The sequence below is a fragment of the Puntigrus tetrazona genome, chromosome 12 (assembly GCF_018831695.1).
Source record: "Puntigrus tetrazona isolate hp1 chromosome 12, ASM1883169v1, whole genome shotgun sequence".
Lineage (NCBI taxonomy): Eukaryota > Metazoa > Chordata > Actinopteri > Cypriniformes > Cyprinidae > Puntigrus > Puntigrus tetrazona.
The window spans coordinates 12,860,078-12,877,492 of NC_056710.1; the positions used below are offsets into that span (position 1 = coordinate 12,860,078).

At 35.3% G+C, this 17,415-nt stretch overlaps 1 protein-coding gene across 1 annotated transcript; it reads left to right on the plus strand.

Annotated features, from left to right (window-relative positions):
• Positions 1-56: 56 nt before the first annotated feature.
• Positions 57-17,191, plus strand: bms1 (BMS1 ribosome biogenesis factor). Its single transcript, XM_043253995.1, has 23 exons — positions 57-208; positions 640-819; positions 1,470-1,660; positions 1,828-1,907; positions 2,528-2,716; positions 2,794-2,936; positions 3,064-3,185; positions 4,121-4,314; positions 4,548-4,687; positions 5,057-5,634; positions 5,967-6,068; positions 6,623-6,777; positions 6,897-6,978; positions 8,799-8,878; positions 8,970-9,185; positions 9,638-9,826; positions 10,025-10,205; positions 11,494-11,552; positions 11,690-11,812; positions 11,966-12,113; positions 13,521-13,696; positions 13,802-13,963; positions 15,261-17,191. Exons 2-23 carry the CDS (start codon positions 650-652, stop codon positions 15,486-15,488), a joined length of 3,708 nt encoding a protein of 1,235 aa, XP_043109930.1. The 5' UTR covers positions 57-208; positions 640-649; the 3' UTR covers positions 15,489-17,191.
• Positions 17,192-17,415: the final 224 nt, after the last annotated feature.

The window sequence follows — 17,415 nt, forward strand, 5'->3', positions numbered from 1 at the left end:
GTGTGAGACGGATCGTTCATTCTAGGGTACTGTTTGACAGGACAGACTTTGTCGAACGTAACCACTTCCGCCCTTAACCGGAAGTGCAGCACACGTGTAAACAGTGGATAGTGTCACGTTGTGCACCAGTGAAATGATAACATGAAATAACGTCTTGATTTCTGAGATCATATGTGCATCGGCTTTGAATAAACTGTAACCACAAAAGGTGAGCCTCTATTTTTCGTGAATTATTCCGACGCAGAACCCATGATTTTATATTAAATAACCAGGTTAACAGTTTTACGCCGTCAGTATTTAATTCGTTATTCATGCATGTTTGCTTATAATTGATAGATATTCAAAGGTTACAAGTGAGTTCAATTGTAGATACACGATACAAACCTGTGGTTTATTCGGTTTAGTTAGTTTAATATTCACTTAAGACGTTATGTCATTCTGATCCTCAGTGTTCAGTTTCTATTTTTTCAGACTTTTGACTACAATGTAAAAACAGTAGCTTTCACTTTGCGTGACTTTGTTGCCTGATTTTTATCATCTAAAGTTAAGCAGGGTTGAGTTTGTTCAATAACTGAATGTGAGACACCTACATCATTCAGTCAAAGGTTGTTCATAATCCATCTTATTCTCTGGACCCAGAAAAGCAAAGATGGAGAAGAAAGAACAGAAGCGGCACCAGCACAAGCACAGTGGACCCAAGGCACAGAAGAAGAACAGAAAGAAGGAGCAGGGCACTGAACAAAATCAGGATGAACGCAAGAGGAACCCACGAGCGTTTAGTGTCCAGTCAGCTGTGCGCATGGCAAAATCCTTCCATAGGTCAGTGAAATGAAGTGAAAACTTCATTTAAAGGAACACTCCACTTTGGAGAAAAAAAAGCTCATTCTCTAACTCCCCCAGAGTAAAAAAAAGTTCAGTTTTACTGAACTTTAGCTGAAATACGGGTCAGGCGATAGCACTTTTAGCATAGATCATTGAATCTGATTAGACCAGAAGCGTCTTGTTTAAAAATGATATTTTTACTATTAAAACTTGACTTTTCTGTAGGTAAGTCATGTACTAAGCCAGATGGAAATGGAAAAGTTGTAGTTTTCTTGGCTGATATGACGTCCGGCTGAGTACATAATGTAACTACAAAAGTCAAACTTTAAATAGGAAAAATATCGAAACTTTTTTTTAAAATGAGATGCTTCTGGTCTAATAGTTTCAATGATCTATGCTAAAAGTGTCAGTCCCGGAGATCGGCTGATTCGAAAACAGTAGAACTCAAATTTTTAACTCTGGGGTAGTTAAAAAATGTGGAGTGTTCCTATAACATTACCCTTCAGGGTATACTTTGTTTTTCTTATTTCTTGATTTAATACAAGAAGTCATGTGTTTATCTGTCATGCATTTTCACTTTGAACTTCTATGAGGAGAATTAGGTGTCCTTTCATTGCTTTTTAATTTATTTTAATATTGTTCTGTAGGACTCAGGATATTAAAACAAAGAAACATCACATTCCTCTGGTAGACCGGACCCCTCTGGAGCCCCCACCTGTTGTTGTAGTGGTGATGGGACCTCCAAAAGTGGGCAAAAGCACCCTCATTCGATGCCTGATCAAAAACTATACACGACAGAAGCTTTCTGACATCTGTGGACCTGTGACCATAGTTTCTGGTTAGTTTTATAATACATAAGGCAAGATTCATGAGTCATTTTCACCTATTATTATTTGGGTGTCACATATAAAAAATGTTTCATTTATTGTAAGATTAAAACTGATATATTGATGTATATAGAATCAGTAAGCTGTGACGTGACTTTTTTTTTGTTAATGTTTGTAGGAAAGAAACGTCGCCTGACCTTGATTGAGTGCAACAATGACATCAACAGCATGATTGATTTAGCAAAGATTGCTGATTTGGTGAGTGCAGGCCTGCATTATCTGCAAAACTAACCAGGATTAAACTCATCCATCAGTCCATTGATTATAATGTACTGGTTGGAGCCTAATATGAAAAATGTAGATGGTGCCTATACCTACACCACCAATCACAATTTAGCAATTGGTTTTAATTATTAGGAAATTTCTAATGATGCCAACGTTGCATTTATTCGATGTAGTAAAAACACATTATATTATTACATATTGTATTATATTTAAAAATTATTGTTTGCTATTTTAATATTATATATGTAATAATGTATATAAAATAAAACGTATTCCTGTGTTTATTATTCCTTATTATATTTTTGTAGGAACCATGATACATTTTTAGAAAGCTCACAGACATTTATTTAAAGTAAAAATATTTTGTAATAAAAAAAAATGTATTGCATCTTTTCTGAGCAAAAGTAGTAATTTATAAAAAAATTAAAAAAACCCACCCCCAAATCTTTTAACGCTGGTGTACATGTAGAGACAGTACTTATTGGGATAACTAGTAACTAAAAGGTGTTTTACAAGGTTTATTAGACTGTTATTACTTATGTATTAATGTTGTGTTTTCCAGTAAAGCAGTATTGATATTTTGACTTTATTAGGTTCTGATGCTGATAGATGCAAGTTTTGGCTTTGAAATGGAGACCTTTGAGTTCTTAAACATTTGCCAAGTTCATGGCTTCCCTCGAGTCATGGGGGTCCTCACACATCTGGACACTTTTAAGAACAACAAAACGCTCTCAAAAACAAAGAAACGCCTCAAACACCGCTTCTGGACTGAAGTTTACCAGGTATGTCAACAACCTGATATGTAATTGACATGTATTGAAAGAGGACTGTCCAGTGTTTGAACATAGAAGTCTTACAGGGTGCCAAGCTCTTCTACCTGTCTGGAATGGTGTATGGAGAATACCAGATACAGGAAGTTAAGAATCTTGGGCGGTTCATCTCAGTCATGAAATTCAGACCTCTTGTTTGGCGGACCTCTCACCCATATGTGGTGGCTGACCGGTGAGTGAATTAAAGTTTTTTTTTTTTTTTTATTATTATTATTTATTTATTTATTTATTTTTAAAGCATTTTTTGCCTTTTATAACCAGCAATTATTTGATTGTTTTTATTTCTTTTTCCTGCACAGTATGGAAGATCTTACTGATCCTGAGGCTATTAGGTTAAATCCCAAATGTGACAGAACTGTCTCTCTGTATGGCTACCTACGTGGGACATTCTTGAAAAATAAATCCCAGGTCCACATTCCTGGTAAATTATAATTTATGTTTGCCAGATTCTTCGTAGATATTGAGGATTTTTTTGCAGGCAGGTTTTGTTTCAGGATCAAGATTTTACTTTGTACAATCCAATATTTTCAGTTTTACCAAACAATTTTTAAATATCTTATCTTATCTGCTAATAATTTGCTGTACTAAACATACTTTAATGAGTGCAAAAAGTAATAGCTCCAAGAGAACATAATGTAATGTAATCAGTTTTATTTTTGTTTTTACATTGCTTTGTTTCTTCTAGCGCTGTCAGATGACTTAATTGTGATTAATTGCACCCAAAAAAGTTTTTGTTTACATAATGTGTGTATACTGTGCATATTTATTATGTATATGTTAATACAAACATATGTATATATTTAAGAAAAAAATCTTTACACTTTAAATATATCTATTTATAATATAAAATATATGAATATAAATATGAATATATATTTGTTTCATATATTTATAAATACATAATGAATATAGCAAAAAAAAGCAAAACTTTTGTTTTGGATGTGATTAATTGTGATTAATTGTTTGACAGCAGTAGTTTTTTCAAGATTTTTAAAGATTAGGGCTTGTTACATAGCCTGTCCATGTTGGTATTTCATAAAATATATTTGGTGTTTCTCCAAAATCTTTGATTGAACACTGATGATAACAAAAAACGTTTCATGACAACCAAATCAGCATATTAAAATGATTTCTGAAGAATCACGTGACACTGAAGACTGGAGTATAGCTGTATATGTAGCAGTAATAGCTGCTAAATGTTACCATTTGTTTTAAATAATAATGTACAGTAAAGTAGAAAATTCTTTAAATATTATCTAAATACAAAAAAATATTGTTTTTTTTTTTGCCGTACTAACTGCAAATGACTTTTATGGTCTAGAACTACTGATAATTGTGATGTAATTACCTTTATAGGTGTGGGCGACTTCTCAGTGTCGGATGTTAGCTTCCTCCCGGACCCCTGCCCTCTGCCGGAGACCATTAAGAAGAGAGCGTTGAATGTTAAGGAAAGGTTATTGTACGCCCCCATGGCCGGTGTAGGGGGATTGGTGTATGATAAGGACGCCGTCTACATTGATATGCCCAGTGGACATGCCAGCCAGCAGCAGGTCAGATTTCAGTCTCTGCACGTCCCCCCCATGACAGCATTACCTACAGTAGATTTAATACCAGATGCAATAATGTCTGCAGTTTACTGGGCAGTCACAGCTTATTTCACCAAGTAATAACACTTTTTACACTCAATTTTGTTCCATCAGTGAATATGACCTTGAGGTTTAAAGACAATTTGTGATCGGATGGATATTAAGTGTTTTAATGGTGTGAGAAATGTCTGTCCCAGGAGGAGGTGCGGCCCACCACTGAACTCGTTCAGTCTCTTATTGGCACGCAAGCCACTCTGGATGAAAAAATGGCTGCCAGCAAAGTCTCACTATTCACAGGAACTGCTGCACTGGCACCAGAGGAGGTGCAGGAAAATGAGTAAGTTTTGCTAAACTGAGCTGATCTAGACAATGATATCTCTGGATTCAAGAATGAAATCCAGAAGTGACAGCAAAGATTAATGATGAAAACAGATTTAGCTTTTTTTCTAGACAGTTCTTGCTTTTAACAAACCATTAACTACAACATTTGCCTCAATAAACTCCTAATTTGTTTGCTTATTAATAGTTAGCTGTTAATTTTAGGTATTGGGTAGGATTAGGGATGTTGAATATGGTCGTGTGTAATATGTGCTTTATTATAAGTACTAATAAATTGCAAGTATGTTAATAATAGGCATGCTAATAAGGAATTAGATAATAGTGAGAAAGCTTTTTTACTTATGATGTTCTCTGAATTAATCGTCAGAAAACAGAACCCTCTGGAAGTCCGAGAATGGGATGAGAAAGCCCAGAGAGAGAGGAGGAGAGCTGTTTTTGCTGATGAAGACGAAGATGATGATGATGATGATGATGATGATGATGAGGAAGAAGAAAGTGATGAAGATGAGGATGAAGAGGAACAGGATGAAGATGAGGATGGAGAGGAGATAACAACATTAAAAAGGGAAGATAAGAAAGCAGTTGAGACAGCAGCACCTCCTGTGAAGAAACAGAAGTTTGAGAAATCCATGGAAATGCCTGCATTTGCTGATAGTGATGATGAGCTGGAAAAGGGTGAAGGAGAGGAATGTGAAGGTGAAAGTGAGGAGGAGGAGGAGGAGGAGGAGGAGGAGGTTGATGAGGAAACTGAGGAAGGGGAACCTGCAAAAAGAAGCTTGGGGCCAGACTCTGGTCTCTGCTCAGAGGAAGATGACGAGGATGAAGAAGATGATTTTGATATGGATGAAGAAGGAAATGGGGTTGTAAAATCAAAGATGTCCTCGAAGCATTCAGAGGAAGAAAAGCTAGGCATAGAGGATGCAGAGATGGGTTATGAAACTGCAGGTACTTTCTCTTTGAAAAATATTCATATTAAAAATGTAAATGTAACTGTGTAAACAGTTACATTTTCCCAAATGCTTCCAACGGTATCAGATTTTGTTTGTTTTGAAATGTTGTTTTGTATTTAATTTAATCCAATTAAATCCAATTATAAAGGAAATCATTATTTGTGTATCCTTTTCTCAAATTATCCCCTAAGCTATGTTTATTTATACTGATTTTCCCCATGCCCTGCTTTGAGCTGTTTTATTATTATTTGTGATTTTTATTGCTTTGGAAGCCCCTTGTGAATATGTTGAATATCTTTCATTTTTTTGTGGATCTTTATGTTAAAGGAGCACTACGGTGGAAGGAGGATTTAGCCCAAAAAGCATCAGAGGCATATTTAAGACATCAGCTTGCTGCGCCAAACCTGCGCAAATTAGTGTACGGCACAGGTGAGTTTCTGAATTTGTTGTTCACTACAAAATTAAAATCTTGAAATTATGTACTTACCCTCATATCGTAGAAATAAAAGTCGTAGACTCTTTGGACAGCCCTATCCATGTAATGAATACTCATAGTGATGTCTGTTAAGCTGCAAAAAGGGGTTAAATACACTATAAAACTGCATGGCCTCCGCATGACTTGTCTGCTGTATATTGAGTGTTTTCTGAGTCTGAAGCCATATTTTTAGCCATAACTAAATTTTTTATTTGTTGCTTTTTCATTTTTTACACAGAGAAGTGTGTGTGTGTGTGTGTGTATATATATATATATATATATATATATATATATATATATATATATATATATATATATATATATATATAGAGAGAGAGAGAGAGAGAGAGAGAGAGAGAGAGAGAGAGAGAGAGAGAGAGAGAGAGAGACACACACACACATACACTGACATATTAAATTAATTAATTGGAAAAGTATCGGCATTCATTTATATGAAGCACATGAATCTCTGGGCTATAATGAAAATTTCTGGATGTATTTTTGTCAGTGGCGGAGGAGAAAGAAGAGGATTCTAAAGATGAAGAAGAGTTGGGCGGTTTATTTAAAGTCAGTCGACCAGAGAAGAGTAAGAAAGTACGAGCAGATGCGATAGACTGTTCTCGCTTTCACCCAGACAGCAGCCATGACTGGGATCAGGAGGAGGTGAGATTCAGTATAAAATCACACTGGTGTATACATGTAAATATATTTGCATAATGTATGTAAATATGCCATTTGTTGCCCATGTCCTTTGCATTTTCTTAAAAAATGTGTATTTTCAGATGTTAGCCTCTATCAGGGACTGTTTTGTGACTGGAAAATGGGAGGAGGATAAAGATGCTGCAACACTGCTTAAGGAAGATGGTAAGAAAACTACATTCAGACTTGGTATCAAGACACTTGAAATTTCACTGGCTGCATAATAACCACTGAAACTGTGGAACTATGACATCTGTAGGGCTGTCCTCTAGGATTGGTACCATTCACATTTTAAACAGGACAGTACCGGCACCTAACAGTACTTTACTCTGTGTAATAACAGTTTTTTTTTGTTTTGTTTTTTACTGAAGTAAATGAAGTATAGCCCTACATTTTTTTCTTTTTCTTTTTTTTTCTTTTTTTCTGATAATCAAATGAAGACATGAAACATTTATTTATTTTTAATCAAATGAAAAGAAACATTTTTATTTTTAACAAACAGAGGTTTTAAATTAATACATGTAGAATAATTGTGAATATTCCTTTGAAAAGTTTTAATAATAATTGTCTTTTTTTTCTAGTATTAAACGGTTAATGTGGCCATATAAATTATTTGTGTCATTTAATTGTTTTATTTAAATCCGATAGTAAATGGAATATGTAAAGACATGCATTATACTGTACAAAAGCAATAAAAGAGTAATATATTTCTTTTATATGTTAAACCATACTTTTTTGACAGGTAGCTGTGAAGTTTCTGTCCGTATTACAGTATATATGATACGACACTAGTTTTTTCAGAACTTTCAGGATTCATATTCAAACTGTTTTTCGCGTTTTAATATTTGCACGTAATAGTTTATTATCTCGATTTAAATTAAGTGACAGACCTTCTTTTATTCATCCCAAAAATTCTGAATTCTGGAACATTTTGGTTTGACCTGTGTGTTGTGTTTTAAAGTCACAGGATCTCTCTGTCTCTGTGTAACATACACGATCAGATGCGTTCTTAATGTGAATCAGTACATGGTAGTACCAATACAATTCAGACAGTTCCCAAACCTACTGTCCTTGAATAAGGATTTTTGGTTTACTAGTAGTCATTCATTTTAAGCATTAGAGTTGACTAATCACACATTTTATTAATAAATCATTGAAATCATTATAATGGTCCTTTAATTGCCTATAACCTAATAAGTGCTCAAGCACACACACAAAATTTGCCACAACATACTGGCAAAAGTAATGATTATGAATGTGTCGGGGAAAAGGGAGTAAGGGAGCTGCATTTTAATATTTTGATAACAATGTTTTCTTTGAAGTGTGTAACACTGACTCACCTCTTCAGTAGTGATGCGCCTGTATGCATGCTTCATATGCATTACACAATCTGAGAATATTTGTTTTCCAATTGAATTGGTTTATTTGAAAGTAGACATTTCACTCTCTAGAGGTTATATGTTTAATGTCTGCAAAGCAAAGATATAGGCTACACGGTGTTTTGCACTCAGACTGAGATGGCAGGAAGCACATCCTGTTTGCTTTCATTTTTTTTCAAATTTTTTTTTTTATTGTGAGTGCACACAAATAAACAGTGTTTACAGATTACAAGGGTGCATTATGCTTATCTGTATGACCAAAAAAGAGCAGTATTTTAAAAGAAAGTGATCGCTCCAGAGCTTCCATCTGTCTTGAAGTGAGCTACTCTTCACGCTCCACACAGACACTTGAACAACACACATTTCTCTGGGTTAACATTAGATTGAGCCGCCATGTAAAGTTGCCAGTACTTACATATTTCAGATGACAAGCCATATTTGAGGTTGATGAATGATAGGCGAGCAATTGAATGTACAGTATTACCATAGACTAGCTATTAACGATCTGTTAGTCACAGACTGAATTTTTTTTCTGTCATAAAAAATTGGTTTACTAACAGCTCTAGACATCTGTACTTTATAATGTATTTCCTTTTGTTTTACTAGATGAACTCTATGGAGATTTTGAAGATTTGGAAACAGGCGAAGTTCACAAAGCAAAGACTCTCAATAAAGACAAAGCTGAGGTATAAAAAATAAACTAGGTTTTAAATCATTATCTGTGGAAAAATTCTTATGGTGCTTTTTATTGGTTGCTTATTTGTTATTTAAACACAGGGAGGGAATGAGGAGGAAATAAATGATGGTGATGATGATGATGATGATGAAGAAGAGGAGGAGGCTCCCGAAGTGAAACTTAACGATGATGAAATTCAAAAGAACAAGCGTTTGGAGAAGAAGAAGCGGCTGAAGGAGAGATTCGATGCACAATATGATGATGGCGACGCCACATACTTTGATGACCTGAAGGAGGAGATGCAGAAACAGGCTGAGGTCAGAGGTCAAAGTTGAGACACGATCGGCCTCCTTACAGAGGAGACTTATTTTATTTTGTCTTCTTTGATTTAAGCAATGCTACAAACCTATATACTTTTCTTTACTTCTGTAGAATACAAAAAATATATATATTTTGCTAAATGTCCCAGTGTTTTGTTCATACAATGACATACAATGTTCATACAATGTTTTTTTTTTTCGTTTTTACCCCATTGTATGGTCAAAATCAGCTGGAATGATTTTCAAAATATCTTTTACTTATTTCACAGAACAAAGAAAGCTATACAGGTTTGGAATGACATGAGGGTAAAATATAATAACAAAATTACAATTTTTATCCAAATTCTCCCTTTAAGTAACCTTTTTTTAATTTTACTATTTACTATTTTATTTATATTTGTTATTTATTATTCAAATAATTTCATTTATATTTATTTGTTTCTGTGTAGTTGAACAGGCAAGAGTTTGAAGACATGGATGATGAAGTGCGTGTTCAGTACGAGGGCTTCAGGCCAGGCATGTATGTTCGTGTGGAGATCCCCACTTTACCTTGTGAGTTTGTCACCAACTTCGACCCTCACTATCCCATTATTCTTGGCGGATTGGGCCCCAGTGAGGGAAATGTTGGCTACTTGCAGGTAAGTCTGAAGGGGATTTATTTGACTTTCTCGTATGTGCATAATTTAAAACATCTTAATCGCATATTTTACTTCTTATGTAGTTGATAACCTTCTGAATAAAGTGAAGGGCACTTGCTTTAACTCCAGGCTTAAATGTCATTACAAGGCTGGACTGGGTAAAAACATTCAGGTCCTTTCTTTATCTCCTCCACCCAGATGCGTCTGAAGAAACACCGCTGGCACAAGCGTATCTTGAAAACCCGTGACCCTCTCATCCTGTCTTTGGGCTGGAGGCGCTTTCAGACCATTCCCCTCTACTACATCGAGGACCACAACGGACGTCACCGCCTGCTTAAATACACACCTGAACACATGCACTGTGGAACCACCATCTGGGGTGAGAGACAAATCTAGTATTTAACTCTGCATGTTCATTTTTACTATTTTTGCATTCAGATTACATTTGCAGTCATTTAATGCATTTAAAGTTAATATTTAAAACTAATATATACTGCCCTGGTTTCATAGACAGAGCTTAGGCTATAGGCCATAGTTTAAATGGGGCATTTAAGTAAACATGTCTTTAAAAAAAAAAAGAAAAACATTACTGAAAATGAAAAGTTTTTTTTTTTTTATATTAAATTAATACATTTAAGTCTGTTTTGTAACTCTGTATTCTTTTAATTATGTGTAGTATAGAATTTTAATGTTGCCTATGTATAATATATAATATATATTATTTATATATTTATTTTTCAGTTCAATTATTTTCTAGAAATGTTTACTATTAGTGCATTTATCGTGAAAAAAATCTTATTTGCCAGGGGCAACTCCTGTCACGTGATAGTAGTAAGTAGCACTTTGATGAAGGAGTGAAGAAAGATTCCTTTAATTCCCAAGTATATACGGCTTCAACACACGTATGCCATTAAAATAACATTAATCCAAGACAAACAGAACTAACCAGAAAAGGATTTTAAAAGTGACACAATCAGGGAGAACATAAAACAGGTGGACAGACACAGGTGGAAAGTAATGCACCAATAAATAAGATAACGAGGCATGGAAGAGAAAAAACAGAAACATGGTGAATGAATACAACAAATGAAAGTCCATAGCCATAACAACTCCATGACATCATTTTTTTAAGAATAATTATAAACTGTATGTAATTTTTATATTGTTAATATGTGGATTAATGGCCATACAAACATGCAAGACTTACAAACATCTTGGGTGACCTTCCATACATTTTCAGTTTAATTCTAACTTGGCTTGAATTTTAGTATTACTTACTATGAGCACACTTGTGAGCATTTTAATAATAATAATAATAATAACAACAATAATAATAATAATAATAATAGTTTTTTATGTTTGGTTTAATACCATGCTATAAATTCATTTTCAATTAAAAAAGAAAAGAAAAGAAAAACAAGGTCCATTTTTAATAGGGTCTATTTTTAGATAATTGGCCATGAGGATAATTACCAGCTTTATGATATTTTTCATGATAGTGCTTTTTTTATTTTTGTCTGGGGCACCTCTATGCTGTATTTTTTAAGAGCAGTTTGGTACAATCTCGCTGACTGTCCATTTATTAGTTGTGAAGCACTACTCTGTTATTCACTTCTCCTTCTTGTCATGTAATGCACACCCCACTTTTTCTTTCTGCTCTTGTACAGGGCCTATAACACCCCAGGGTACAGGCTTCCTGGCTGTGCAGACGGTCGGTGGTATTAAGGTAAGACACCAGCATATGATGAGAGCGCAGGAGCAGCTTGGGTCACAGCTTCAGTCCGAGTCCACAGTCCGACAACCACAGCTAGATGAAAGGCTTCCCTTTTTTTCTTGGACTCATCCTATCTTATTTCCCCTCAGGCCAATTTCCGCATCGCTGCCACAGGAGTGGTTCTGGACCTGGACAAATCAGTTACAATTGTGAAGAAGCTCAAACTGATTGGATACCCTTATAAAATCTTTAAGAACACCTGCTTTATCCAGGTAGGGAGTCCTGCAGAGTCAGGAGTTTCTCTACAGCGTAGCGGCACAGCACACCAGGGAACTATAGAAATGTACACCTCATGCTCTCTCTGAATAATTGGACCCTCTCATCTTTGCTTATAACTTTCTCTTCTTTTTTTTTTCAACTCTAAGGGAATGTTTAACACCGTCTTGGAGGTTGCGAAGTTTGAGGGAGCGTCCGTCCGCACAGTCAGTGGCATTAAAGGGCAGATAAAGAAAGCCTTGCGCACCCCGCCGGGCGCATTCAGAGCCACGTTTGAGGACAGACTACTGATGAGTGGTGAGTCAGACTTGGTTTTCTATTTATAAATATTTTTTGTTGATGCAGTATTTATTTATTTGAATTTTTATATAATGAGCTGCGCTTAGGCAGTTGAATCTGCTTTATTTATCAGAAAAGTCTGCAAATGTAATGACTCCCAAGAATCTCTGTTGTACATAAACAACCACCTTGTTAAAATGGAGGGGTATTATTACTGATTATTATGCTCCTCTCTGGAGAGACGGGCATGTGGAAAATCCTGCAGTGAGGCGGTTTGCGTATTCGTGGCTTGTTAGGTCTACTGCATCTTTTGTTAGATGATGATTGTTTTTATTAGGGCAGCAAAATTAATCTGAATAATAAATGGGAATCAGGTTATGGCCTTGTGCGTAAACTGCAAAAGACTACAATTGAATCAAAATGTGACATGTGAGTATGCTTGTACTATGCGTTTCAAAGTGAAGGTGCATCGCTCTCCTTTCTGTATTGTGCTTTGCATAGCTTAATCCAAGCACAAGCAAAATATGTTTTGCATAATTTCAAACATTATTACATATGCAGAATTACACATACAAATCCAAATACAGAAATAGAAAATTGCAGTGGGGAGCACAATAATGATCTTCAATGATAATGATTTTCTTTCAAGGATATGACATGATTGTAACAGGTATTGCTGGTAATGGTAGACATTTTTGTATAATAACAGTTTCTTTTATTATCAATAGTTTAGCATGATACTTAAAGAGTGTATTATACATTTCTGTATACGCTTGTTCAAAAGTATTAGCATTATAAGTTTTACTTTTTGATTTTTTTGATCAACAAGGCTATATTTCTTAAAACCTAAAGTACTTACATTAAAAAAAATACACTTTAAAATCTTATTTTTTTTATATTGTGTAATACATTTTAATATAGCAGTTTTCTGTTTTAATACGTTTAAAATTGATTTTATTCCTGTGATGGTAAAAACGCAATTCTGAGCATCCACAACTCCATAATGTTGTTATGGAAACCTTAAAAAGTATTTTTCAGGATTATTTGATTAAATAGAAAGTTTAAAAGAACAGCTTTTATTAAAATATTTTTTTGTCACAATGCAAAAGCCTTTAATAATTTTTTTTTTAATGCATCCTTCCTCAGTAATTGCTAATTTAAAAAAAAATAAAATACTGACCACCTAACTTTTTAACAATCAGTGTCTTTATTAAACAAACTTGCCTGGGTAAAGTTTTTCTGGGCAAAAAAAACAAAAAACAAAAATGGAATAAAAAAGTACCAGAAATGACTGTGTACGGATTTTGGTTCTTTTAACTAGCTGCCCCTCCAGTTTAAGATGTAAGATCTTTATCCCATTTGCAATTCAAATCTTTTTTTATTCACCAAATATTGCAGCCCTAAATTTTATATGAATGTGTGTAGATATTGTATTCCTGCGCTCCTGGTATCCGGTCTCGGTTCCTCAGCTGTATAATCCAGTGACATCTCTACTAATGCCGGTTGGACAGAAGGACACATGGGCAGGCATGAGGACCCTCGGACAGCTTAAACACGACCTGGGTATACGCAACAAACCCAACCAGGACTCACTGTACAAGGTAAGCCCTCTTACAGAAAATCTAAGCCACTAGTGACTTATTTTTATTATTATTATTATTCACTGTTGTACTCTTCATCGTACACTATGTCTTTGAATCTCTAAGCCGGTTGTAAGGCAAGTTCGACACTTCAACACCCTCCACGTTCCCAAAGAGCTGCAAAAGGCCCTCCCCTTCAAGAACAAACTCAAACAGATGCAGGCCAAAGGCAAAACCCCACGGGACCTGCGGAGACCGGCTGTCGTACGAGAGCCCCATGAGAAAAAGGTGCGCACCGTCACACTCGTCTTTCTCAGTTATACATATGTCATGCTTTTGTAACTCCAGTAAGCTTTTTTTTTACTGTCATTACACAAAGACATTTTTAATATCCACTATTAGTCTAAAGTTAATCCACCAAGGAAGCCTCCAGAGTGTTGGCTGCGAAATATCATATTTCTTTAATCCATGTCCCTGGCAAATACCAAGATGGCTTGCTAGCCAATTCCTTTACCAATCCTTTTTGAAATCCTCCTGTCTGAAAGATGACACAGGGGGTTACATTTTTAATCAATTTCTTCTCTTACTCCTTGTTCCAAGATGTGCTAGGCATTGACAAGAGAAAGCAATAAAGAGTTTTTAATCATAATCATCAGAAAGATTTTTTTTTTAATCAGTCCTTTAGAGGTTGATGTATTAATTCTTACAACTAAAAGGGTTTATTCAGTTACAGAACAGTAATTACATGGACAAGATGCTCAGAGGACCTCAAGATGAGGAGCCTGTAACTCTTTAATTTATAATTCTTACTCTCTATTGAATCTATTGGATCACTCTTTTTGTGAGGATCATTGTCTATTAACCAGCAAAGACATAGTTCACCCCCCAAAAAACAATGCTCATAATAATCAAGAAAGTTGTAGAAAAAAATAACAACGCAAAGTATTAATCTACAGTGCTGTCCAAAGCCACCAGTGTTTTCATCGGCTAAAAATAGTTTTACGTCATTTATTTTTGTCTTTTGCTCTAGTGTGTCAGTAGAAAGTAACAGCTTTTCGTTTTTTCCTAAACATTCATTTTACCATTATTTGTAATAATCCAGTGAGATTTTTGTTTGCACAAGGAGTCTGACAACAGGCATTGCTTCACACAGAGATCTGATCTCATCATCATCCAGTCTGTCTGGAATAATATGAAGAAACAGAACGAACTGAGACAGAATAAATCCAGAAGAAATGTGGCAATGTTTCCAAGAAGCTTAAAAAAAACTACTGGCAAAGCTATAGTACTGTTAAATGTTTTTTACTTGTGTAAAAATGCTTTAAAATGAGGATGGTTTCAAAAGTAGTTTTTATTTTTCAATTAACTTCCTCATGCACTTGTGCATATTTCAGGTAGGTTTCTTGAAGCATCTTGAAGACATTGGCACTAAACTGTTAATTCAGTCACTATCATATCTTGAAAAAAAGTGATTAAAAAAGTGTCCAGGTCCAAGTGACCTTTTTAGCAGCCTCCTGTATGTTGTCTAGCTTCAACCTTGGGGGCTCATGTCTTGCAAATATGACCTCTCTGCCTTTTCCACCAGGTGGCAGCGTTGCTCGATGCTCTGAGCTCCGTCTACGCATTCAAGAGCAAAAAGGCGAAAGCAGAACAGCACGCCAAGCACAAAGAATTCCTGAAGCAGAAAGAGAAACAGGATGCAGAAAGGCAGAAGAGGCTGAAAGAAGAGAGAAAGAAGACCTACCGTGCAATGGGACAGAAAGAGAAGAAGAAACTCAAATCCAGCCTGAAGGGAGCATCCAAGGACAATTGAGTCTACCTCGCACCTGATTCTGTTAGACTGTGACTCCAGGCCCATCGGATCAGGGTCTGTTACGCTCTTGGTTAGACTGTTTGAAATGCGCCATAATTCGATTCCCACACCGGCTGCTGTTACTGAGCTGGCTCAAGAGTCGAGATGATGACACTGCAGGAGACCCGATGGCTTTTGCTGAAGTCTGAAAAGATATAATCTCCCTAGAAACAAGAACAATAAAACTGCCTGGTTAACTTTTTAGTAAATCTGAAAGGTTTTCTATAAAAAGATTTAGCAATGTTTTACAGTAAGGTTCAATTTGTTCATGTTGCTTGATGTGTCTGGTATAATGAACTAACAGTGAACATCTGCAATCTAGATTTAGTCATAAATATTAAAATTGTTTGTTGTTAATGGATGTTAGTTCGTAATACATAAACAATTATTCATTTGTGCGACTTGTTAAAATGTATAAGTACGCACATGTATAAATCAATCTACTTTAATAAATGATTGTTCATTGTTAATTTGTTTACCGTTGCATTCACCGATGTTAATAAATTGAACCTTTTTGTGAAATCCTAACTAAAAAGATCCATAATCCATCCAAAAATATATGCAACCGTTTCTTACTGAATTTTACCGCAGTCATAAAAAAACCTGCTTATATTTGTCTTTTTCTGCTTGTTTTTAATAAAAATTTGTGTGACTGAAAAAAAAAATAGGAAGGAAATGGCATTTGTTGACAGATAAAAGGGTTGGATGCTTGTCAACATTCAGTGGCATGAGCTTGTAATAAATTCTTGAGCAGGGGCTGTAGGCGCCCACCAGCGTTCTCTGTAATAGCCTAATTATTGGCATGTAGATTTTGTCCTGGGCACTGTTATTTTAAGCGATAACCATGTTTTTTAGGGTTTATTACCGAGTTGGAGTGAATTTCTGTGCTGTTGTGGGCTATTGAGTCAGATATAATCCGTTGCCTGCTGCTGAGCCCTTTCCAGAATATATGTTGTTTTTCCTCACAAAGCAAAATGGCAGGTTGAAAACTTGTGAACAGCAACTGAACTGCGATGTGTCAGCATCAGGGGTTGTAGGGACAGATGTTCAATAGTGCAGGGAGTGCCTATGTGTGATAGCGATTTATTGAAAGGATGATTAAGCATGCGAGGTGTTTCAGTGTCTTTAAAGGAAGTAAACATCATGACGGGGTTCTGCACAGCCAAGAGTCTCTGAGGACTAATACATGTCTGTCATGAAGTCTCCAAACAGTAGCAATTAACAGCACTGTTTTGTTCTTCATATGTCTCATGCTTGGACCAGCTGGCAGTGGTCGAACAAAACCTGCCGGTCCGCTGGCATATTGACTTATATATATCTAAAGTAGATTATATTGTAATAACGCACTGTCATGGAAGAATAAGGCCTAATTGAAATAATGTCTTTCTCTGTGAACGGCTCCACGGAATATACTGGACAAAAGAGTGGAAATTGTGTCTATAATCAGAATGCCCGCAATAATAAGAGTGTTTCACAGACAGAAAACGAAGCACACTATATAGATCTATTTTGTTGCCAGCAAATCCAAAACAAACTCTGTGCGACTAAAGATTTGATGCCATTAACCTGATTTTGGCAGTGTTGCTATTAACTAAAAGTGACTAAATATTTTTTTTGTTAATTGAAATATAGCTCAAATAAAATACTTTTTTTGGTTGCATAAATTAGTGTTTCTTTGGCTTGAAGCAGTGCAAATACTAAAATGGTCAACTATAAATACAAATAATATAAATGACCAAACCACACATAATTATTAAAAGGTAAACTACTTAAATTTAACTTAATTAATATGCTATAATAGCATAATATTAAAATAACACTACACAAACCTTTTAAACATCATATGTATTCACCCTGAATGATAACGTTGTGTTATTTGGTGCTATTG